Below are 23,892 nucleotides of genomic sequence, written 5' to 3' on the forward strand. Positions count from 1 at the left end.
CCGCCGGTTTCCAATTCCATTTGACACATTTTCGCTACCGATTCGATTTCGCTCGGTTTTGTCATGCTCGCTGTCACTTTTATTATGCTAGTCGGTGTGCCAGCACCTCAACCAGGAGTGGTGGAGCCACCACTATAGCCATTTGAAAACATATCCCCCAGGTGGCTGGGCACTGCAAACATTCGATTTCCCGGGCGGAGTGCAGTGGCAAATCTGCATTGTAAATATGCGAGTGGTGTGGACTGACGCCACTTAAAGGCAATGACTTGTGGCTTAGTGTTAAAACAAAGTTTTGAGACCCATTTAAAGCTGGCATAGAACTCTCCTGTGTCTCCGGGCGTTTTTCCGACATTTATGAGCCGTCTCAAGATCTTGAGAGCGTAGAGGGGAAAACTTGTGTGCAGTGAAAAATATAGTTTATTGTGGGAACAACCTAAAACGAGCTGAAATGACAAGTGGATTATCTTAAGGGATTTACCAATCGGTGGTCCTGTCGCCGTTCTTCTGGAAATGATTCTCCCAGAGCAGTTTGTAGTCGATATCGCCGCTGCTGAGGCTCAGTTTGTATTCATCCTGATTCGGATCCTTGAAGCGGTACAATATGGGCAGGGTGTGGGCTATGGCCAACTTGGTAATTTCCATAGAGGTGGAGAACAGCACGATAACGTAGCCCGTGGGGAAGATAGCTATCTCGACCGTTGTTTCCATCATCTTGTACACCAGGAACGGAAACTTCGAGGTGTCATAACGGGTCACACCCGGATTTTCCAGGTGGAACTGCATCAGACTCAGATTGAAAGGCACACTGAAGGTGGCGTTGACCGCATTCGTCTTAAGCCGTCGCACACGAGGCGCATAGCCCAGAAACATCAGCTCTCGCAATATATGGGTTAGGCCACTGCGGGCGCTGCTCTTGCTAAAGGCCTGACAATAAATGTTGCCATGGGGATAGATCTTTATACTGCGAATCGGCGAATAGCGATAGACGTTCAAGGCCGTATGCTTATTGGGTTCGAATGCCGTACTTTTCAAAGCCAGGTGCAGTTTCATGAGATGGAACTTGCTCGTGGTCAGGGCCAAGCAGTAGAAGGGTCTACGAGGTTTGGATACAAATTAGTGTTGTACATTTAGTTTGCGCTTCCAACTCACTTGTATATAATGTTCAAGTATCGCTCTAATTCCCCCAGTTTGCCCCCATTTTCGTATATGCTCAGCACATCTTTCAGCCTCGGCTTCCCTGGATTCACGATGGGCATGGACTTTTCCTGGCCTCCTTCCCTTCCTTTGTTCGCCAGGACGTGGGGATCGGATGGATCTTGATCAGAAGTCGACAGTTTTGCATCCTCAAGTGGCGTTTTCCGGGACGTTGATGCCTTGTTCATGACTTTACTGTTGATCGGGATTTCCATGGGCTTTGAGCGCTTCGATTTATTTCTGACGATCGACGAGTGTAAGCGGAAGTACTTTAAGTATCTTTTAGTATATCGTACCTGGGTGAAATTATTCCAATTCGATTTAACTCAACTCTGCAATTACCAATTAAACTAAAAGCCTAATTTAGAGGGACCAGATCTTCTTAAGAGTAGCGACGCCATGTCGATAAATCGGTAAAGATGCAGCCCTGAACTCATTTTGAGCGCATTTTTTAATTTTTGTCTATTAAAAATAATTTCTTTGAGCTTTAAAAAAAAGGATATTAAATTAAAGAAAATTCTAGTATAAAAGCGAATACAAATTCAATCATATAATGTTCGATGTTCGCACTAAAGTGCCCTTTTTCACCTTTGATGAAATATGAATGCCAATGAGAAGTTTCTTAATGAATTAAAACGCAACGATGCTAAAATATCAAAGGCTATTAAAATTTGGATGTTGAAAAACTCGTTGAATACCTTGCCATTTTAATTCGCAAAGTGAATTATTTAACAATTAATTGCGCTCGACTGAGTCCCATAGCAAGACCATTAGCTCTATGATTAAATTAAAACAATGCATTTGTATGCATCAATTTTGGGAATCCTCTAACAAACGCAAGCAAACAATCAAAATATCATTCAAATTCAAATCGCAGAAATTGCATAATTGAAACCCCATTGAAGTCCATTAATAACTTTATGCAGCAGTGCAAATCAAACACACCGACACGAGGAAATCAAACACCCACACCAACTCATATTTCTCAGCCGGAAAAGGGGGGGCGGCTAAGTGGGCGTGGCAAGGCCGGGCGCGCCCGAAGGACTTGACGTTAGCTCATCAAACCCGAAAAACCACTTTGCTCAACTCTTTTCAAAGTGCATACATCATCAGCGCTAAGCCAAAACAAAAAAGCAATGCAAAGGGAGCGAAATGAACGATGACGTTGGCGGTGGCGTCGGTGGGTGTAAGTGGGCGCCTGTGGGAGCTAGCGGGTGGTGTCAGTGGGTGGTGCCGGAGATTGGTGGTGCGAGGAGCGCTGAAAACTTTTGTGCAATGTTGATTTTTCCGCAAGAGTCGTTTTTTGCCAGCGCCGGACGGACAAATGGACGGACAGATGCGGACGGAGACGGTCTACGGGATCCATGGAATCCACGGAGTCCACGGTCGACGATGGCGCTGCTGGTCTAGGGAAGCCATGCCGCAGGCACTTTATAAAACCCGCAGCTCAGCAAAAGTCTTTCAATAATAATAATATTGGGGCGCAAGAGGGACAACAATGGCAAATGGGTGAAAGTGCCCGGCTTAAAACTCCCCCAACAGCACATATCCGCAGGTCATAGGTGAGAAGGTAAAGAAAAAGGCCCGCAGAAACAATAAATAGATCTGTGGAGCTACGCTGGTTACCCCAATTAAAGCTGTAATCGAATTATAAGTGGGTAATTTGAACATCCGAAAGATACTTTTTCATTTAGAAATTGCGACTTAAATAAAGTCAATGTCCTAGGACTTAGTGACAGGTTCTACTATGATGGTGGCTCCATTAAAAATCAAATGGCTAGTCGTGTAAATCACAGCCTTGACTTCGCCCCATACCCTTGTCCTCCAATGACCCGTGACCTCCTGGCGTGAGTGGGGAATTGAAAATGGCCAGGAGTGCGGGGACTTACACCGGGAAACGGGAAATGGTGCTTGGGTTTGGGTTTGGGCTCGGGATTTGGTTTGGTTTGGTTGGTTTTGGGTTTGGGAGTGATGTTGCTGTTGGCGCTGCTGCTGCTGCTACTGCTGCTCTTCTGCTGATGATGATGATGACAAACAAAACAATGGAATCAAAGCGGTTAATGGCTTTTGTGTGTAAAATGAATGAATGCGGCAACGTTTCCTGCTTTCATTTGCAGCGTCATTTGCTCTGCTAGCCACATACACACACACATACATACACATGTGCCTCCCCTTGACCCCGCCCCCACTTTCCTAAGCCCCAAGGGGGTGGGGGGGCGTTGCTGCGAGGTCATCGGCTACAGCAGTTTTAGTAACTTGCTTGTTTGTGTGCATTGCAAATGGCACTGAAAGAAATGAGTTACATACTAGTATTTTAACATTTAAAAAACTAAGCACTTCTAGAACATTTTTTGAATAAACTTCAAGCGACTTTTCGTTCAGTGCACTCACATTCCCATAGGTAAAAGCTGTTACACGCGCTAATCGATAAAGGGGAGGGCATTCCTTGCCGGTGGGGCAGTGGGATGCTGCAAGGGACTGACATCGCCGGCATTGCAACTCCACTTTCATTATTGGTTTTTTGTTACATCCCTGCAACATGCCACATGCCACAAGGATATGCCCTCGAAGCCCGGCAAGATATCGCCCGCCCAGCTCTTTGTACAACCGATAATTAAATCGAACAAAGGCTCAGATTTGACAGTCCCTTGCAGTTCCGCTCGTTTATCAACTGGCGAAAAGTGGCCCGCACTCACTCACCGAATTTCCATTCGACTTTTCACCATTTCGTGTACGCTATCTTCAAGTGTCTTCCCTTCGGTCAATGGAAATGGATGCGCTGCATCTCAAGGGTTCGTTGTATGCCTCATTTTGTTGTATAATCCAGCGGTGGAGAAGACTTCCTTCAAAAATTGCCTCCAGATTAATTTGCAGACTTGGCTGCCGTTTGAAGTTAAAGAGTGGGAAAATCAGGAGCAATCCATTCCGCGGACAGGCAGCTAATTAGCCGATCAAGGACTGCCGGGGGCATGTCAGAGAACGCCCCTTCGGCGGCCATGGGCGTCATTAGAGGGGTTAGAAAATCAATAGCTCTATTATTTGGCGGAATGTCGACGGCCAAAACGAGGCAATTCGACTCCACGCGGCTCCATTCGATGTGTTGATTGACAGCCTAATTGAGGTTTCTTGACTTCTTCGATTGGGGGTAGGCCAATGACCGTTTTCTGTTTGTGCTAATAATAATATTGTTGTTTTAATATCGGCACAGCGGCGGTCGTGGAAGGGGGAAGGAAAACAGCATGTTTAGTTAGTCATTAGGCTGGGGGTTAAAACACTAGTCTCACACACCCCGAACCCAAAACACATTAAATATTTGCCGAAACTCGCACTTGATGGCCGTTGTTGTGGGACTTCCGTTTTAATTTTTTATTGGCCTAACTGTTTAATGTCAATTGCTGAGCAAATAGCAATCAAACGCTTGCTTTACGCAATTAAGAAGCAAATACCGCCCCGTCTGCAGACATATCCCGGACCTACCTAATTACCATCTACATTGCGTGCAACATGCTGCAAGACATCAAATTAACGCCGCACCGAATCGCCCCGCCCCCCATATTGATTCCCAGCCTTCGATTTGAATTTGGGCCTGGGAATTCGGCACGGGACTGGCCATTAAAAAGTCTGAGTGGCCAACAGGGTCGGGCTATTCACAACTTTTTGTTCCGCACAACTAACAATGGGTTGATTGAACTCTTTATTCGTGGAAAAAATAAATAAGCTCGCAGAATGAACAAAACCCGGTGAGAAGGAAGTTTACAAACATTTATTCGTTGTTTGGTTCAATGTCCCATTGATGGGGGGATTGAAGAACGGCGCCGAACTTTCGATTGTGGACTCAATTATGTGGCACATCAATTGGAAAAGTTTGCATTGTGCACTAGGATATTTAGGGGCAAAGAGTTTCCAATTAATTCGATATTCTTGCGCTTAAAGTTCAAACTTCTCAATGAAGTGCTGGCCCGCAGGCAGTTGGCCAAGGAAAACTATCAAGCTGAAATAATCTTGAGCATAAAGCAGATTTCGAGTGTTTTAAAATGATTTCGAGTGGCACTCATGTGCTGCTCTATCCATCCACAAGGACACAAAAAATTTCAAACACAGCGCGATTTCCGTTAGTGCTCATTCAAATCGCATGCAAAAGCTATCTAGCATACTTTTGGCACTCACACCAGTGCAAACGCCAAGGAGTCAAGGATTGGAACTGTTCCAGATCTGCCGAGAGCCAGGTCCTTTGGCTTCGCGGGCAAGGGCGACGGGGGCGGGGGCGCAGGACGAAAGGAAATCCAAGCCGAAACGGAAGCGCATAGCGCTGAAATAAAGTGTTGCATACTGTTCGGGGCAACAATAATAAAATATTGCATATTTTGCGGCTACACAAAATCCAAGGCAAGCAATCCGTTTTATGGCACTTGGCACGAGCATATTTACTTTGGCCTTAAGCTTGCCACAATAATATTTATTTGCCAGCTCCAGCACAGATTTTAATCGCTTTTTGCGGCTTTATTTATGCATTTGAAAGTTTCTGCACTTATTTCGATCTGGAATTACCCATAAACTCGTATTTTCTACGGATTTTAAAGAATTCATAGAAATAACTTGCACGATATAAATTTAAACTTCTTGTCTTAATTTTTTTCACCTAAAACTGTTAAATGGTTAAATGTTAGGGTATACAAGCGATGCTGTATCCTTAAAGCCCAGACTTTCTTCAGTGGTTTACGCTCAGCTGAGTGCGACGTCCCACATTTCCACCCACTTCCAAGGCCCTCTGCTTCCAATTTCAAAGTAAAACTTTAATGGCAACAAATGCTCCCCTGCCAGGACCATCGCCATTTTATATTTGATATTTTATTACATTACATTTCCCTGGCTTATTACATTTTGGCTTTTAAGCTGTTGACACAACTTGATTTCCGTGCGAACCGGGTTTTCGGACAGAGAGAGAGAGAGAGACAGACCGAGTGCAAGAGAGAGGGAAATAGAGAGTGGCCTGGTCAGTTTCCGTACATCCGTCCACCCATTCAACTCGTTTTGTTTCAATTTCTCCCCCTCAGACAGCTTCGACTTTTTCCCTGCCTGGGTTTTCACTTTTTCACTTTTGGGAAGTTGGAAGTCTGCCGGCTGACCCAGAAACAAAGTGTGTCTAATGGGTTTCTGTTATGTTTTTTGACATTTTGGGAATAATGTTTCCGCTTCCGGTTTAAGGTGTGCTGCGCTCGTATTTTGCTGCAACTTCCGCTCGTCTCCAGTTGGCCCAGAAACAGGGTCAGCTCTTAAGCTGAATAATGGAATAAAAAAAATGAAATGTGAACAAGTGAAAAAGTGAAAAGTCATGGAAATTTCCGCCTTTGCAAATTCCTTCGCGCTGCGCGAGATCAACATCAAAGATGTGCCGCCCGATACTGCCAGCTAATTTCAGAGCCGTAAACATGACAACCTAATTATTTTTTCCATTCCGCCCACTCACGACGCCGCCAACTGTGCAGCTGTGATTAATGGAGGAAGCTCGACTGCGACATTTGCATACGAAATTGAAAATAAATATTTGCACTGATAAATAAAAAGGGAGCCAGCGACAGAAGCCAGCTGCCTGCTAATTGCACTTTGACTTTTCGAGCGCGTCCTTGGCCCAATGCAGCCGGAATGAAAAGGACACGACTAAAGGATATCCTGCACTCTGCGCTGTAGTATGACTTATAAAGCTGTCTGACTAAGAGCAGGCAGTAATATATTTTGCACTACAAACTTAAGAACTTTTCACAACATCTTCCTTAGCTAGCTACTAAAATAGCAAGATTAATAGACTAGTTAGAGTTTGGCGCAATTACCGGGTAGAAATACATCGTCACGATGCAAGGACAGATGGCTCGCGTCTGGCGCAGGAAAATTAGCAAAGTAATACCCGACGCCAGCTGAGGAGCCTTTCGTCAGGACCTTGAGGCCTCTTCATGTCTGCAGACAGGACACGTCTGGAGGGTGCTCGATGTCCTCGTTTTGCTCGCTTCTGCCACTGCTGCTTGCCTCGCTTTCCCCGCCACCAGCTGGCTGTCCTCGTCTGTGGCGCCATTTGATTAATATATACTTGCCGCTCGTCGTCCTGTGATTGTCTCGCTTTATTTTCGACAATCGAAATTAATTGGACTGCTCGAGGAGGTCCTGTCTGCGCTTTGTTCTCAACTTTTGGCCCAACACCTGGCGGCGTTTGTCAGGGTTAAGTTTGCGCGGAACTTCGAAAGACACCGACTCGGCCTGAAGTTCTGCCTGCAGGCACAGCAAATACAAAGCTTAAAGTGCAAAAATCAATAAATATAATTAAGGCGGTTATTTAAAGTATCAGTGGGGAATTACGGGATGTCATTAGAGCGCCGGGAAAAGCCCGAAAGGAAATCCCATGTCTGTGTAGCGGATATTTGTTTAATTCGCTTCGAATTATGTTTAAATTGTTTCAATTAATTTGTTCTTTTGTGGTCACGCTTTGCAGTTTCGTATTGAAATTTAAGCTGAATAGTATTAGAACACTCAAAAAAATGAAAAAAAGTGGAAAATGTTGTGTAAAACATAATTATAAGCTACATACTGTAGTCTCAATATAAATAACGAGAAATAACAACATAAAATTAGGTCAACCTAATCTCTATGATATTTGAGGTCATTCCTATTTACGAATCATTGCAGGAGTTCCGAAAATAATGTTACTGATGAGTTTGCATAGACATTCAGCCGGTTTCATCGAAAATCACTTTGGTATTTTTAGGGAAATCATTATATTTAAGAGGCACATTCCGGCAAACTATCGCTTTCATCCTCGACAGAGCCAATCAGTTGCATCCCCTGGGCCATAGACCCCATCATCATCCCCGGCAAATGACGGCCATTCATCCGACCCATTCCCATTCCATGGACATATTTATGAAAGTATTTCGTATATGAGCAGTGTATTCACATTTACTATTTGCGTGGGCATCATTATCGTCATTATCGTTATTAGAGCTCATTAGCAGCGTCATTGCGAAGCCAAAAAGGGAGTCCTTGCAGGGTATGGGTCGCTCCTTCAAAGGATGTGGGAGTGCCCTCGTCTTAGGGATTTGTGTGTTCATAATAGCTGGAAATCTTACTTCACTATTTTCGTAACTACTTTGATTTGATTTTTTATAAAGGGTATCAAAACCAACTTATTATTGCCTTCGATTCTGATAAATCGTTTTACCTGGGTACCCACAGTGCAGAATACCATTGTCATTTGAAACTACTGTGAACTTAATTCGCATTACCCCGTCTGCGCCTAAATCCTGAATCTGAATCCGAATCTGGATCAGAGTTACAGTAGCAGTGTACATACGTGGGCAAATGCCTGCCGGAAATCGTCTGCAATGTGCGAGATAACAATTTTCGTGTCCTGACCAAGGCATGACTGTTCAGTCGGTTCGAGAATCCGCCCGCCCAGTCATCCAGTCATCTAGCCACCCAGATGCCCAGCCACCCACTGAGCCGCTGAGCCACCGACCACACTCATTATTCGTAAATGGCGCTGATGGTGGTGATGACAACAACACAGGCATGGCCAACACCAACCGAAAGCAGATGAGAATGGAGATTGGACCGGACTGGGTTAGGGATTCCGGGATGCGATTGGGGGAGCAGTACAATGGGAATGCCATTGCCATTGCCATCGCCATCGCCGTATTCTGCATTTCAGAGGCTGTGCTCCAGTATTGCATGTTCGGTGTTTCGCTTGGCAGGACGATCCAGAATGTCGTCGTAACATTTAATTTCCGACAACGGGGTGTGTTGGTTATTCGAAAGGGGTTACGCCGGGGGGGCTTCGTGGCGGGGGAATTGTATAGACGGATTCCACGTAGACACAACATGTCTGCGGCTAATATAAAGCGAAGAATGCCATGACAAACGAGTTCAGCCGGAACAGACACGCTGACCAACACGATGACAACTACACTGGCACTACGTCAATGATGGTGATGAGGACGATGATGGCGGCATTTGTCCAGCCGGAGCAACGCCGTCCCTTATCATTCCACTCCATTCCATTACGGATACTTTGGCCCACTGCGGCAATAATCATTAGGCACGTGCGTTTCGGTTTGTTTGCATTCAACAGTTTTGATTGCTGATTGTGCAGGGGTTCGATGGCCAAAAATAGGTGTGCTTTGTTGGCGAAAGGATTTCCCTAAAAAGGTAATTATTCCTTAATGGCTGTCAATGCTCACTGGCAATACTGGGAACTTAGAAGCTTAACAACATGATATTCAAATGAGATTCACAGTGTTCTTTATTAGAACTCTATAAATCCCTTTTAAATGTATTTACACAATGTATCAAAAATTCAATGGCGTTCACCTGGAATTTGCTAACCGAAGAAAAAAAAATTAAGTAATTAAACCGTGCTTAAGGCCATCAGCAACGGCAACAACATCGGCTGGATAAAAAAGGAAAATATGTAAATGTTGTCATAACGAAAATGCCGCAGAGAATGGCCCATCTGGACGAGTCGGAGGACCTGCCTCAGTCAGGATTAAGTGCTTTGTTCTTGCCGTTGCTGCCGTGGCTGCCGGAGGAGGCTTCGGGAATGAATTTCAGCATATATTTTATGACACTCGACTTTTATATTTATATTCCGACTCTCTCTCTCTCTCTCTGTCTGTCTGTATGACTGACTGTCTCACTTTTCCCTCCTGCAGCATGTCGCCGACGCTTTCCCACAAGGACCTCGCAGGACTCGCCGGCTGCTCGGCACTCGCTTTTGTCCTGTACCTAAACACACTTAACGCTGGATTTGTCTACGATGACAGGTGAGAAAAATTTAACCGAATTAAAAATTCCATATGTCAGCAGGTTGACGAAGGTAAATGGTCTGGTTTGGCTTGGGTGTCTCGTCCTTGGTCCCTTGGCTTTTCCGCTTTATTTTCCTGATGCCCAATGGCAATGCTTTGTCGCCAATGCGAAGCACGAAAAAAGGCAGCCGAAAAATACAAAAGTTTATTATTAATTGTGCGCCAAGTGCCGCCATTTATTTGATAAAATCACCTTCATAAATTCCCGGCCCGCCTAATTGTAAAACTTGAAGCAGACCAGTTGCTGGCTTATCGCCTGGGCATTGTTGATATATATGCGGCGCATCCAGATCCCCCATCCAGTGCCATTGTCAGCATCAGCCTCAGAATCAGACGGCGTTGGCAATGGAGCAAATTAAAAAACAAAATGTTGATTTATGCCCCTCTGAGCTGGGACCTGGCTCTTCTCACTCTCACCTGGCCGCATTGAAATGCTGCAAACGCAAACGAAATTACCCATAAATATCAAAAGTCATGTACAATGGACAGGAATTTCCCCAAGGACTCGGCCAGCCCTGCCAGCCCTTCCTAGCCAAGGATTCAGGAGTCAACCCGGTCTGCCTTCTCACCATGCCATCCAGCAAGTTCTGCTCCTGGTTCAACTACAATGCCAGCGAACAATTGTCCTGGCGGATTGGGGGGATGTATAGATGTTTGTATTGGTGGAAGGGGATGGGGAAGGGGGAGGGGACTGGGCCAGTTATGCACAAAGTGCTCAGCTCGATGCCTTGGCCGTTGCTCGTTATTTTGTGCTGTCCAGAAAACAAGCGCAAAACTTACCGCCACACACACACAAAAATAATAAACGCAACTTATGTAGCTCAGCTTCCCCTTTGTGCCACACGGAAAAGTTGGATGCGAGTTTATGTTTTTTGCTCGGGCGGAAGGTCCTGCGGTCACTTTCACGCAGTTGCCAACACCAGTCGGAACTGGCACTCTGAGCACTGAACAAAAATATAGTTTAATCCAAACTAAATCCAAACATTAGGGAGCATAGTAGTAAAAGTTTCAGTGCAGGAACCCACCTATCGGCCAGTTCCTTCGCATGCTCTGCGGTCATCCCACAACATGGCCACATGACCACACGAGCACAAGTTATTATTGTCAAGCCGGGCCAGACAAAACATGATTTATTAAATGGCAGAATTCCCTTCAATTTGTTTCCTATCAACTGGAAAAAGACCAATGGAATCGGGCTGCCGAAGGGGAAGAAAATGTTTTTGGCACAAGGAAGCTCTGCTGCTGGCAATTGCAAAAGGGAGATATGAGATTTTAATAAGTTATGGCTGGCAACTTTTTGATAAAGTGTGGCGATCGAGAAGTTTGTCCATAATTGAGCTAATGTGATATAATTATGTGTGATTGGTGGCTCACTCTTCCACTTGTATGCTTCCGTTCGAACTTTTTAAAGCGAGTGTTGCACCTTTAATATGCCCGCTTTTTTTGGTCACCCGATTCACACCTTCAAGTTGATATATTTCCATTTTTCCAAAAGGTAAAAAAAAACCAAAACCCTGCCAAACATCCCCCAATCTGCAGTCTTACAATAATTTATGTGCCGTATTAAAAGGACAGCGACAACAACAACAACAACAGCGGCTGTAAAAAATCAACAACAGCAGTAACAACGTTACGTATACGTAATTTTGATGGCACACAACCACCGGACGCTAGGCACTCTGCTCCTCACAAACGATGGTTGGGCGGCTTGATGGCCGTTTGGGTGTTCGTTTGCCAGCAGAGTAACAGAAATGTGTGCTCTTTTTTCTTGTACCTATATAAAATCGAAAATTTTCACTTTACATAAGCACAGCGGCAGCAACAAATACAAATGTTGTGGGTAGCCAGGGAAATGGGCAGGGGGGAATGGGAAAGCGGGCGGCTGGCTCTGAACGGAAGGCAAGAATGGTGTCCACATTCGGTGCTGATGCTATGATATATTGTCTTCAACAAAAGCCAACCACAGTCCTGTTTGCCTGTTGGTGCTTTTGTGTGTGGTATATGAGCCCCACAGTGGAGTGGAAAGTCGGAATATTCTATCACAAATATTTAGAGTAACTATTTGGCTTAAGCTTGGCAAACGTAGTTAGAGATTAAAAGAATTTAATAATAAAGAATTTAATTTTAAAGTCAGTGACAAATATAGCATTCTTGTTTTATATCTTACTAATATTCCATACATTTTGCATACATATATCTTATAAATTTGATTTGATAATTGCTTGATTGGTTCCACTGTGCATCGAGTGTGTTGTGGCTGGCTGTTCCTCCTCGATTGCCAGAGACTTGGTTCCTGCTCCTCCGTTGCCGCTTTCTCTTCAGGATCCTGATCCTGTCTCTGGCCTCCTGGTTGAGTTGAGAGTGAAAAGCGAGCGATAAGGGCAGCAACATGCCGCACTTGTAAGCTGCTTCAAGCCGGCCATTGTTGTTGTCACCGCCCCTCTGGTACGCCCACTTACTGCCTGCCCCCTTTCCCCTTACCACACTTGCTGTTGTTGTTGTCGGTGGGTGTTGATGTTTTGGTTGTTGCTATTCACTCACTAGTTACGATGATAAAGCACAAAAAAGGAACTGCGGAAATTCTGCTGATGACGATAATGTTGACGCTGACTTCGAGGTGACTTCAACTTCGACCCCTCGATGGCTCGGGAGTTAAGCCCATCTCCAGCTCCAGCTCTGCCATTCTCCATTTCCCACTCCCGTAGTTCCCAAGCGCAAATAGACGTCTTTTGTGTGCATTCGCCCCGAGGTATGCAATGAAATTTCTTTTATACTCAAACGCTACCTTGACATCGCCTTGCAAATGAGGCGTGGAACCATTTTTGGTTCCTTTCTGAGCTACAGGAAGTTGGAAACGCTTGCAGCCAGAAATAGTAGTAGCTATACCCCAAATTTGCCTAGGAGTAGTACAGCAACGGTCATAAGATTAGGATTGCAAGTTAGTAGAAATAATAATGCACGTGTTCTTGAAAGAATATAATTCTAAATATTATGAAATTTTATTATTATATTACTTAAATAGTTTTCAGTGTATAATTTTATTTCCTTATCGTGCGTGTTTTGATTTATATGATAGAATACCCTGGTATGTTAGCCACAACTGTGCCCAGCATGCGAGCATTTCCGACTTAGCAGCTCCTTCATCTGCGTTCTGTGCTTTTGCTTTGTGCTCTTCCGATAAGAATTTGTTTGCTCTCAAGGACATTTTTGTGGCTGCTTTGGCGCAAACTAAAAGGGATCGGCTGATGCGGGGAAGTGGGGCGCTGGTTTCTTCGGAATGCCAATTGGAAGTGAAGTGTAGATGAGTGGGGCTGCGTCCCGCACCCGAAAACCACTTACAGAAAAAAAGGGCACCACCGACGCAGGTCCTTCTTGGCAATAAGTCTGCTTTATAGTTGGGCACGTCGCTGCGGCGAATTTGTAAACCCAATTTGTGGCAACGCCATGCTGCAGCACCTCGTTTTTTATTACCATATCCCTGGCAATGAAAGAACTGCACACACACACCCGTGGCATTCGAATTCGAATGATAAATAAAATATTAAATTGAATGCCCAATTTTTATTCAAAATGCTGTCTAACTTATGTGTTTGCACAAGACTTTTCTGTGGACTTTCCAAACCCACGGTGGCCTCCGGGCATGTTGGATACGTATTTGTTTGCCCGACCTTTGAACTCCTGTGCACCCCAAAAGACCCTAAAACTACAGCCGAGGGGCGGAAAAAAGCCAAAGTAAATATCAGTGCACATAACTTCATTATTTAACAGAATGAAATTAATTTAACATTTGCGAAATGAAACGATACTAGCTTCAGTTATTAAAAATGTGACTTAAGCGAGCGTAATCAAACGGATTTTATTTCAAAAAATGTTCAACAAGTAAAATAAATATAATAAATTGATGTGCCAGCAAATCGGCAAATATTCAATGTAAATACATACAATTTATTAATGGGAAATATTTGGTGAAATTTTAATATTAGCGCGCACACAGATTAAACGGGACTATTAACTTTTTGCCAAACATCAAACATTCAGGCTAAATAGCACTTAATGATTAACATTTACACAACACTGTGTCATTTATAACTCCTAAAAGTTATTCAATTCAACGAATCGAGTGACATTGATAAATATATTGATGCAATATTGTTGCGGAAAACCCAACTGAGAGCCCTGTGCAAAGTTGGAAAGTTAATTAATGACATTTGCTGGGCACATCTAAAAACTAATTATGCATAAAATGGCCAAGGTATTATTGCAAGCCCTCTATAAATTGCCGCAGAACAGCAGCAACAACGCCGATAACAAACTAACCCTGATTATATGGCCACCTGACCCGGAGCGGAGCCACTGTGCCGGCCAAATCGATTAGGACAACAAGGAGCGCTACAACGGCGAGGCAATTACCAAGGACCTTCCACCACGTCACCAATACAATGACACCGGTGTGCTGTTTGCTGTTTCAGTGTGTGTGTGTGCTGTCTTACAACAAAGGCACAAAATACGCCAGCAAATCGGCAATTAATCAAGTGGCAAGTGCACAGCAAGGACGATTGTGGGGGGAGGGGTGGGGCGCTCGAAAAAGGGGGCGGGGCAGGCGAGTCAACTGTCGCTTGGCACTTTAACAATATTTATGCCGAGTGCAAAAACAAAAGGACAATAAAAATGGGCAGACATGAAATTGCCACGAGTGAGTACAGCAGACCATTGCACACGCTATCCATAAAAAAGTGGTTTCTATTAATGAGTACGTTAAAAAAAAAAACAGAGTTACAATTTTACAATTTGTTGTAATAAAAACCACATATTTATAATATGAATGATAAGTGGATTAATGTAACCGTTTGCATAACAAACATTCCCCACCGCAAAGTTTACCAATCTAAGTAAAAGCAAAGTAAATAGGACCATAGAAGTGGTCCCATGGAATCCAGGACTCTCCGACTTCGTGTAGCAGGAAAGACGAGACGAAAGGAGTCAACTCGGGGAGATCCGGCCACTTTGGGGAACTGTAGATGGAAGGTGTGAGAAATGAGGAGAGATAGACCAGGTCCTGGCTGTACAATTAATCATTTTAATTAATTGGACAGGTGTGCCACAGGTTGTTCGTGTCCATTCCAAGCAGAGGTAATGTGAGTCTACATATCAATTTCCTGAAATAAGGAGCCACAAAATAAGCACCAAATATAGCTAATTATATGAAATCTAAAATATCACTTTATTTTAATTAGTTCGAAAAGGTGACCATAACAACTTGTATTCCATAATTTATCTTCCTAATTATTTTAAATAAATAAAAGTATTTTGTGTCAGTGTAACTGCATAAATCTTTATGTTCCTTCTTTTATCATTTTTGCAGGCGCGCCATCTTGGCGAATGGCGACGTGACAGGAGCTCGCCCATTGGCCAATCTTTTGCGGAACGACTTCTGGGGCACTCCTCTGGTGGACAGTGGATCCCACGGCTCCTGGCGACCGCTGTGCGTGCTCAGCTTCCGGCTGAACTACCTCGCCGGTGGAATAACACCCATGGGCTATCACCTGGTCAACGTAATGCTCCACTGTGTGGCCACGTGGCTGGTGTTCCTGGTGGCGAGAACGCTCCTGCCATCTCGCATTGGCGTCCTGGCCGCCGGCGCTCTGTTCGCCGTTCATCCCGCCCACACGGAGGCGGTGGCCGGCTTGGTGGGCAGGGCGGATTTGGCCTCGTGTGTTTGCTACCTGCTCGCCTACCTCTCCTACCGCCGCCATATGATGAACCGGGAGTGGGGATCCCTCATGCTCACCATAGTCCTGGCGTTGGCAGCACTGCTCTGCAAGGAGACGGCCATCACGGCGCTGCTGCTGTGCGGATTGTGCGATGTCCTGTCGACTGTCGGTCGGGAAAATAGCGATAAGGTGTGTGATGGATCCTTCTCAGGATTAGCTTCTTTCAACTTTCAGCGCCGCATCCGGTCGCTTAGCATTTTGGGATTTACCCTACTGTGCGCCCTCTACTGTCGACTGAGCCTCCTGCCACGCCCCTTCACCGCCTTTTCGGCCGCCGACAATCCGATGGCCCATGAATCCTGTTTTTGGACTAGGACTCTGACTTTTCTGTACCTGCCAGTGGCCAACTTTGGGATTCTCCTCTGGCCACAGGAGCTAAGCTTCGACTGGGGAATGGAGGCTGTGCCGCGGATCAGAACGCTTTGGGATGCCCGAAATATCCTGACGGCTGGCTTCTACGGATCCCTAATTGCCATACTGTGGAAGGGATCTGGACTGCGTAGGGCAGCCTCACCGATGGATTTTGCGGAGGTGGCGAACATTTCGCTGCCCCTACTGAGGCGACTGGGCGGCAATAGCTGCCACACCTGGCTGGGCCTCACCTGCGCCTGCCACCACCAACTCTCTGCCCCCAGCTATCGCTCTGCGTCAGCAACCTACTCCAGCTTCTCGCCCTCGAAAAGCACCTCATGGACAGCAGCCCCCATCTTGGGCACTGCCTTCCTGGTGTTGCCATTCCTGCCCGCCAGCAATCTGCTTTTCTACGTGGGATTCGTAATGGCCGAAAGGGTGCTCTATCTGCCGAGTGTTGGCTATTGTCTTCTCTTTGGCCTCGGTTTCGGCCATCTCTGGCAGCGGGTCAATAGCTCCCGGCGATCCCGCCTGATGCTTCTCTGCGGCCTGGCACTGCTCCTTGGCATCCACGGACTGCGCACCTGCAGGCGCAACTTGGCTTGGCGGGATGAGGAGCAGCTATTCCGCAGTGCCATCACTATAAATCCTCCAAAGGGTGAGTGCACACTTTCTTAGATATTCATTTGTACAAAATACAAGAAATATTTTGAATCTATCTACAGCATTTGGTAAAATCAATATATTATTCTATATATTTCAGCTCTGGGCAACCTGGGCAGCGTATTGAGTGCCCAAGGAAGATACGAGGAGGCGGAGCTCGCTCTGAGAATGGCCATTGGACACCGGCCCACCATGGCTGATGCTCACTTTAATCTGTGAGTAAACGCTACCGACCATGTGGTGGTGCCCAAAAACGCGAAACACGAAAATCCGAAAACCCTTTGCATTTTGAAGCGAGTCTCGCGCCTTAGCCGCGCAACACGGAACCTGAATCCACAAAATGATGTCAGTTTTTGCTGGCCGTCTTTTGAAAATTCAAAAGCACAAAGTGAATAGCTGTCGCGACCTTGGGCATTGGGTGGTGCGATGGTGGGTCAGTGGTGCGAAGGTGCGGCGACGGGTGGCTGGCTTGGGGGCTGCTCTTAATGCCGAATGGCAGATGCTTCTGTAGTCGCTGTTCTTTTCCCTCTTCCGTTTGCCGGCAAAAACGTTCGGACAACATCTGAGAAAAAGCGACAAAAAAGAGTGGTTGCAAGTGGGTGGTTGGGTTGGCCTGGGCGGGCGAAGACTGCCCAGATGCATCGCGCATACAAATCAACTCGGTCAGAAACTTTAGCTCCAGCGCAGGGGGCACATGTTTTGCATCTTTTGGGTGGCAATTTGCATGCACTCGGCAGCCATCAACAGCAAATAGCTGCTGGTTTCAGTTTTTTACCCGCCCACAGCCACAGCCACGCCCCGCTTTTCCCTTCCAACCCCCTTTTTTCCCGCCGGTTGTACTCCTTTTGTACCTTTGTAAGGGGCAGAAGCAACGGAACCTTTGAAACAATACGACTGAAATGAATGCAAGAGCCATTGCGCACCCTAATCCCCTGCAGATATGCTGTTAATTAGGCCAAAACTGAATGGGCTTACGAGTGAGACTCTGATTCTTCGAGATACTCGCAATTGCTGGCCGGTTGCTAAGTACACATGAGTTGGAGTTGGAATTTCCATCGAAGGCACATGCTCCGTTTAAAGGGTTCTCGAGAAAGTAAGGATTGGGGGCCTATGCCAATATTTGCTGGGAAAATGTTTGCTAAAGATTAGTTGGAAATTCGTAAGTTACAAATGCATAAGTGAGCAGCTCGAAATGGGTTTTCAAATCATCCAAAAATGTGCTTAAAGTGCAGACCCAATTTGTCACCAGATTCATGTATTCATTTCTGTCTGCGATCCTTTATGGCCAAACTCAAATACGTTCGTCAATGCAATAAAGCAGCAGCTGCGACAATTGCATTCCTCGGCATTTCGAGACTTTTTCCCTTGTCTAAAACAATAAATAAACAAAAGCCCCGACATATATAATGTCCTGCACAAACATAACAACAATAGCATATCTGCGACTGCGATGGGAATGTGAATGGGAATGAGAATCCGAATCTGAATCCGAATCAGAATCGGAATAGAAAAATAGTAACAACATGGGAGAAATTGGCATTTGTGCTTACAAGCTGCACTTGATGCAACAATATGAGAAAATAAAACTGCTGACGCATGACGTTGGCATCCTGCTTATCCCCCGCATTTCCCAGGCTTTTCCCAAACCCACCCCTCTCCCCCGTTTCCATTTTCCGGGGCCAATGACACTTCTACTTTGGACATATAGCAGGCACACTCCGAGCCAGCTTTGTACAGTCATAGTGCAATTTACTCGTTGCATCGACGCTAACGGCGACCGCCAACTGAGAACCCTGTGCCCAGACTGCCACATCCTCGTCCTCGTGCTCGTCCTTCCGCTGGGATTTGGGCAGCAGGACTATGCATTACGAGAGAAGCGCAAACATGCCAACGCTTAACGAATGCCACTCGGCGCCCCATCGAAGACACCCTGGGCAGAAAAGCGGAAGTGCTTGTCGAAAACTGTGTGGAATTCAATTAGTGGGGCAATCAGCTAGCGAGCGTCTCAGAAAAGCTAACAATGGACATTTAATATGGCATATCTTTACATTTTATAATAAGTACAACCATCAATTAATAATGGATACATGGATAATGTTGTTCAGTACCAATCCATTATAGTTTTTCTTTCATACCAACCCCACTGTGGCGTTTGTGAGCTGACTGCGCCACTCCTTTTGAATATGCAGAACGTCACTTCCACTGCCGGCCGCTCCTCGAGCTGCTCGCACTCCCCACACTCCTTGCACTCCTTTCACTCCTCACACTTTCCCTAATAGCCGCGTGTCCTTGCAGCGACTGCCAAGCAGTCGTTGCTCATACGCCCTGTTGTCAGTAGTGTTGCTGCTGCTGCTACCCGCTTGTTGTTGATTATTGTGTTTGACATAATAGGCTTTACGCTCCAAAAAAAAAAGGAGAATAAATCCGTTCGCTTTGCTTCTTTGGCAAATTGTAGGTAAATCCCTTTTCGCTCGCTTGCCAAGTCATTTTTCCAGCTTTTCCGCCGGGGGAAAAGGCTGTTGAGGAGCGGAGCCCGAGCCCAATACAAATAATTGCTGAGAACTCCCGGGAGCCACGGACAATGGCAGCATCTGGGGAACGGAATCTCCTACCTCAGTCATGAATACCATAATCGTTCTTCACCGAATTGCCTTCGTTTCGAGAAAAGTGGATGCTAAAACTATGGCAAACTGGGCGGTGGGGGGGGTAGGAAAAGTTAACTCCGTGAGTGTATTAAGCGCTCTGTTTCAATGGAAGCCAAATATGCAGTAATTCCGTCTTTCCTCATTTAAATAAATATTTAACCAGAGCGTTTTGTTTCACTCGTCATGGCTCCGAAAAAGCCCCTTTAAACTGCTTATTTGTGTGGCTGTGTTTATATATGAGCGGATTATCGGCTTATGGAAGACTGTTACATTAATGCTCATACTGACGATTATTTTTGAAAAGAAGTGTAGTTTATCATGCATGGCTCCATTTTCTAACAATACCTGAATGAGATTTAATAAATATTTTTCATTTATTGCTCACTGAAATGTGATGAGTGCATAAAACACGAGATGAACAAAACGAGAAACTGTTTTATTTTCATTAAAGCCGTATTGAAAAAGGTCATTAAATCTTAATTTAAAATTAGTTAAACATTTAATATTACTAGAATAATCCGTATAACCCATATAAAGTCCATTTACTTATCCCTTCTAATTGGGTAACAAGTACTCCGGGCAGAATATCCTGCCGCACCGCAATATCCTTCATAATCCTCGGGGAAGACCCTTGTATAAAATATGAAAAAGCCAAGAACGGAGGAGAACGGAGGAGAAAGAAAATACAACTGTTGACGGCTTAGATAAAATTTCAAATAATGTCAATGACATAAAAGCAAAGCGCGAACTTCATAACTGCTAAGGCTTCGCTAGCCTGCAGGTTATTAACTTGGCTCAAAACGATACACTAGACGTTGGCCAACTCAGTGGGTGAATGGCCATGGCTTTGGACACAACTCCCACTCCTCCGGATGCCTAGCCGCTGGCACATTGGCCTCTGACCAAGTCCAAAGTGCTGGGAAGCCCAGGCAGAGATTTCATTTTAGTGCCGTGGAAAGTTTAAAACGCTTTTCTCGCCCACTTTCCCACTGCGAAAGCCTGCGTTGCCTTTGCAGCTTATCGAAAAGTTGTCTGATTGAATTTTTGCCCCGTCCACTTGCAGAATGCAGCCGGAGCAGCTCCTCTTCCATGGCCTCCAATTTGGCTACACTATGCACAAATTTCAGTTGAATGAAGAACTACCCGTTTTTCAGGAAAAGCTGAGAAACTCAAGTCTGATTTTAGGTTCTTTGATGTAAATGTATTTCGAATTAAGTACCCTGACTTACGACTACTTTGTTGCACACTTTCTGTATTTTAATAGATTTTATGAGCGCTGCTTAGTCCGAAAGTCATAAGAGCAGATTGAAACGTTTACATAATGAAAGCTTTAAGCGCTGTGGCGAGCTGTGAACCTGCGATGGCTTGTGGATGGAGTGGTGTGGTATTTAAGAATTTTCCGTTCTCTAATCGAAAATCAATGGCAGGTGGCCTTCAACCCCGGCAGCCACCCATTGAAGAAGCACCCGGGAACGGAGCTCCGGGGTGCCAGTGCGTCGCGGATAAGCAGCTGTTTGTACATTATTTACTCGTAAGCCATCAATAGCCGGGATATCTCTAGCCGGCACCTTGCGCCCTGCGGCTATGGATTTTCCGATCCCGCCACGTGCCACCGCCCGGAACATAAAGCATCCTGTTGCTCCCTGCTGCAAGGAGCAGCTTCAGCTACAACTATAGCTCCTGCTTCTGCTCCTGCTCCAGCTCCTCAGCTGCTGCTTCTGTTTCTGATGCGCCAGTCAACTGTCAGGGATTTGTTGTGCTGCTGCGCCGGGCGGGGATGCTCTGATTTTTAGCTGCAAAATGCCACAGCAAAGGATAAGATGGGTGGTGGGTGGTGGTGGGTGGAAGTGGGTGATGGGTGATGGAAAGTCAAAGTAACAGGCAGCCAAACACCAAAACCAAAAAATCACTGAGCTGTATAATTCGATTTCTCGTTTTCACTCTTTCTGCTCGTTTTATTTTCGTTCAGTTGCCGTTTGCTTACCTGCACAAAGAAAAAAAGGGTGGAAAATGGGGGAAACCCATGAAAATAAATAGAATAACATGGCTTGTTTTTCTTTTGGCCCGCATGGCATTGCATAGTATAAAATAGAATACTCAATATTCAGTTGAGCAAATCCATGCGTTGTTCGGTTGCAATTCGCATGCATTCACTCGGCTCCTTTTTTCGCTTGTTTTATTTCCCCATTTCTTTTTTTTTTTATTCCTTGCTGTGGAAATGCAGCCCCAACTGCAGCATACAAATTTTAGAGTGAGGTTGGAAAATCGGTGAATGAAATTGTGGGCAACGAGGGATTTTCAACATGGAATGTCGAATGGCTGCTCATTCGAAAATAAAATTTAAACAAATTCAGCCCTCTCTCCAAGCGCCGGCATATGCGAGTGTTCATTGAAAAGTTTGCTCACACCCACTCCAAAGTAGAGTATCTAGTATCTAGTATCTGGTGCAAAAGCTAATCGGCGAATCCATGGGGTTGGATATGTAAATTTCGTAGATAAAGTTAGGGTGGCCTGTGAAGAAAGCTGCCCATATTAAAAGTCATCCCACGATGACAATGTGAATTTGTAGGTTTTTCTGAAAAGGGTTCTATATTTGCGTTACTTGGCAAAAACAACAAAATCCTGAATTAATATATTTTTTTATTTATTTATTTAATTTGTGTGTGAAGCTTCCGAAATTAAATCGAAGAACAATATTTTTGTGCAATATTAAAATGTTCAACAAAACCTGCAAGTTAATCCCTCCCTTTTTATATTTTACTTCTGTATTAATATTGTATTCCTGACTGATTTTAAAAGTTGCATAAATATCCCCTTTTTTCCAAAATCCGAAGTCTTTACAATCGACCCTCTTGTTGATTTTATAGCCTTGTCGCTACTCAACACAACATTTTCAGGACTCGCTGTTTGTTTGAATTATTTTGTTGCTGCTGCAGATGTGGCTGGTTTGCAGAAATAGGAGCAATCTGGGCTTGGCTTTATTTTGCCACATTCTTCTGGAATGTTGCAAACAAAACGCTGCCTTTATTTAGAATCACTTATCCATGCATGCGATCCGCCGAAACTTTGTGTTCTCTATTTTTGGGGCCTCAGACATCCGGGTTGGCAGGATGTGTAGGGATATGTGAGGATAACCACCAGACGACAAGTGATATAAGTATGTGCATATATATGGAAATGTGTGGGCGATGTATACACATATATACATCGAGATGGGGGAATCCGGCTGTCCGTTGATTTAATAAAGCCGGCTAAAATCAACTTGAAGGTCAGCACTGTGCAATTAGCCGGTGGAAACCGCAGCAAAGCAAACTCAAAGTTAATTTACTCCCAACACTTTTGGAGGCTCCAGCCCTCGAGTTAAGTAACTTTACTTTCCCTGGTTTTCCCTTTTCCATTTCGCATATTTTTTAAACAATTTTTTCCAACTACTCCTTCTGTGAAGTGAAGGGCAAAAACTATGAAGAGTGCATTTCCTTGGAAATTCAAGTGCATTGTTGGGCTGCAGAAGCAAGCCAAAGTGCCAGAATGGCTTATGCTTAATTCTGTAAAACATTTGGCTAAAATTTAATAATAAAAGATGCTTAGGTGCTCAAAAACGAGGGAGACAGCAAGGAAATAAAGTCACTCTTTCAATTAAAGCATTCGAAACCCATTCATTTAAGCAATGCTTTTAACTTAAAGAACTTAGGAAGGATTTAAGAATTTATTTAATGGATGATAAATGTTATACCCTGTTTTCCTTGCCACATTTTAGGGGCGTGGTGCACCAGAAGCAGCTCAAATTCAGCTCGGCAGTTCCATGCTTTCGCAGGGCCATCGAATTGAGACCCCAGCTGGCGGTGGCCTACTTGAATCTGGGCACATCCCTGATCTCCCTGGGCGACCATCGGCAAGAAGCCATCTCCGTGCTGCGGACCGGTGCTCGTCTGGAGGGGAGTGGGGTGCGGGATCGAGGTGCCCACGTGGAGGCTCGCTACACCTGCTACCTGCAACTGAGTGTCCTTTACCGCTCCGAAGGAAGACTTCGGGATGCTGCTGCGGCGCTGAGGGAATCCCTAAAAGCTCTGCCTTTGCTGCCTCAAAAGCAGAGGGCTGTGCTGCATCTGCGACTCGGTGAAATCCTGGCGGAGCTGCAGGATTGGAACGAGGCCGAGCATCAGCAGAGATTGGCCCTGCAATTGCAGCCGGAGCAGGGGGCAGCCTACGTCACCTATGGCCAGACGCTGGCCAGGAATGTAAGATTGCCACATGCCGCATGCCCAATGATAGTGTAATAACATATTTTATTGGACTTGCAGGGCAGCCGCCTGGCGGAGGCAGAGTCCTGGTTCAAAAGAGCCCTGCAGTTGGCGCCCTTGGAGCCCAGTTCGCATCATCATTATGGTAAGAATCGGTCATTTTCATGGTTTATAGCCG

At 45.2% G+C, this 23,892-nt stretch overlaps 2 protein-coding genes across 2 annotated transcripts in view; one reads left to right on the top strand and one right to left on the bottom strand.

Annotated features, from left to right (window-relative positions):
• The window catches only part of LOC6730750 (protein O-mannosyl-transferase TMTC1), a 41,400-nt gene that overhangs the window by 17,019 nt on the left and 489 nt on the right, over positions 1–23,892 (top strand). Inside the window, exons 3-7 of the mRNA XM_016179438.2 lie at positions 9,891–10,001; positions 15,406–16,823; positions 16,929–17,043; positions 23,231–23,711; positions 23,775–23,859. Of these exons, the coding sequence (XP_016023167.1) occupies positions 9,891–10,001; positions 15,406–16,823; positions 16,929–17,043; positions 23,231–23,711; positions 23,775–23,859 (2,210 nt within the window). The remainder of the gene's footprint in view (positions 1–9,890; positions 10,002–15,405; positions 16,824–16,928; positions 17,044–23,230; positions 23,712–23,774; positions 23,860–23,892) is intronic.
• LOC6730751 lies at positions 406–1,636 on the bottom strand. The gene is made up of 3 exons (XM_016179140.3): positions 1,491–1,636; positions 1,150–1,434; positions 406–1,093 (listed from the first exon to the last, which is right to left on the bottom strand). The coding sequence occupies exons 2-3, from the start codon at positions 1,407–1,409 to the stop codon at positions 475–477; spliced, it is 879 nt and encodes a 292-aa protein (XP_016023168.1). The 5' UTR covers positions 1,410–1,434; positions 1,491–1,636; the 3' UTR covers positions 406–474.

This window comes from Drosophila simulans, chromosome 2L, assembly GCF_016746395.2.
Source record: "Drosophila simulans strain w501 chromosome 2L, Prin_Dsim_3.1, whole genome shotgun sequence".
Taxonomy (NCBI): domain Eukaryota; kingdom Metazoa; phylum Arthropoda; class Insecta; order Diptera; family Drosophilidae; genus Drosophila; species Drosophila simulans.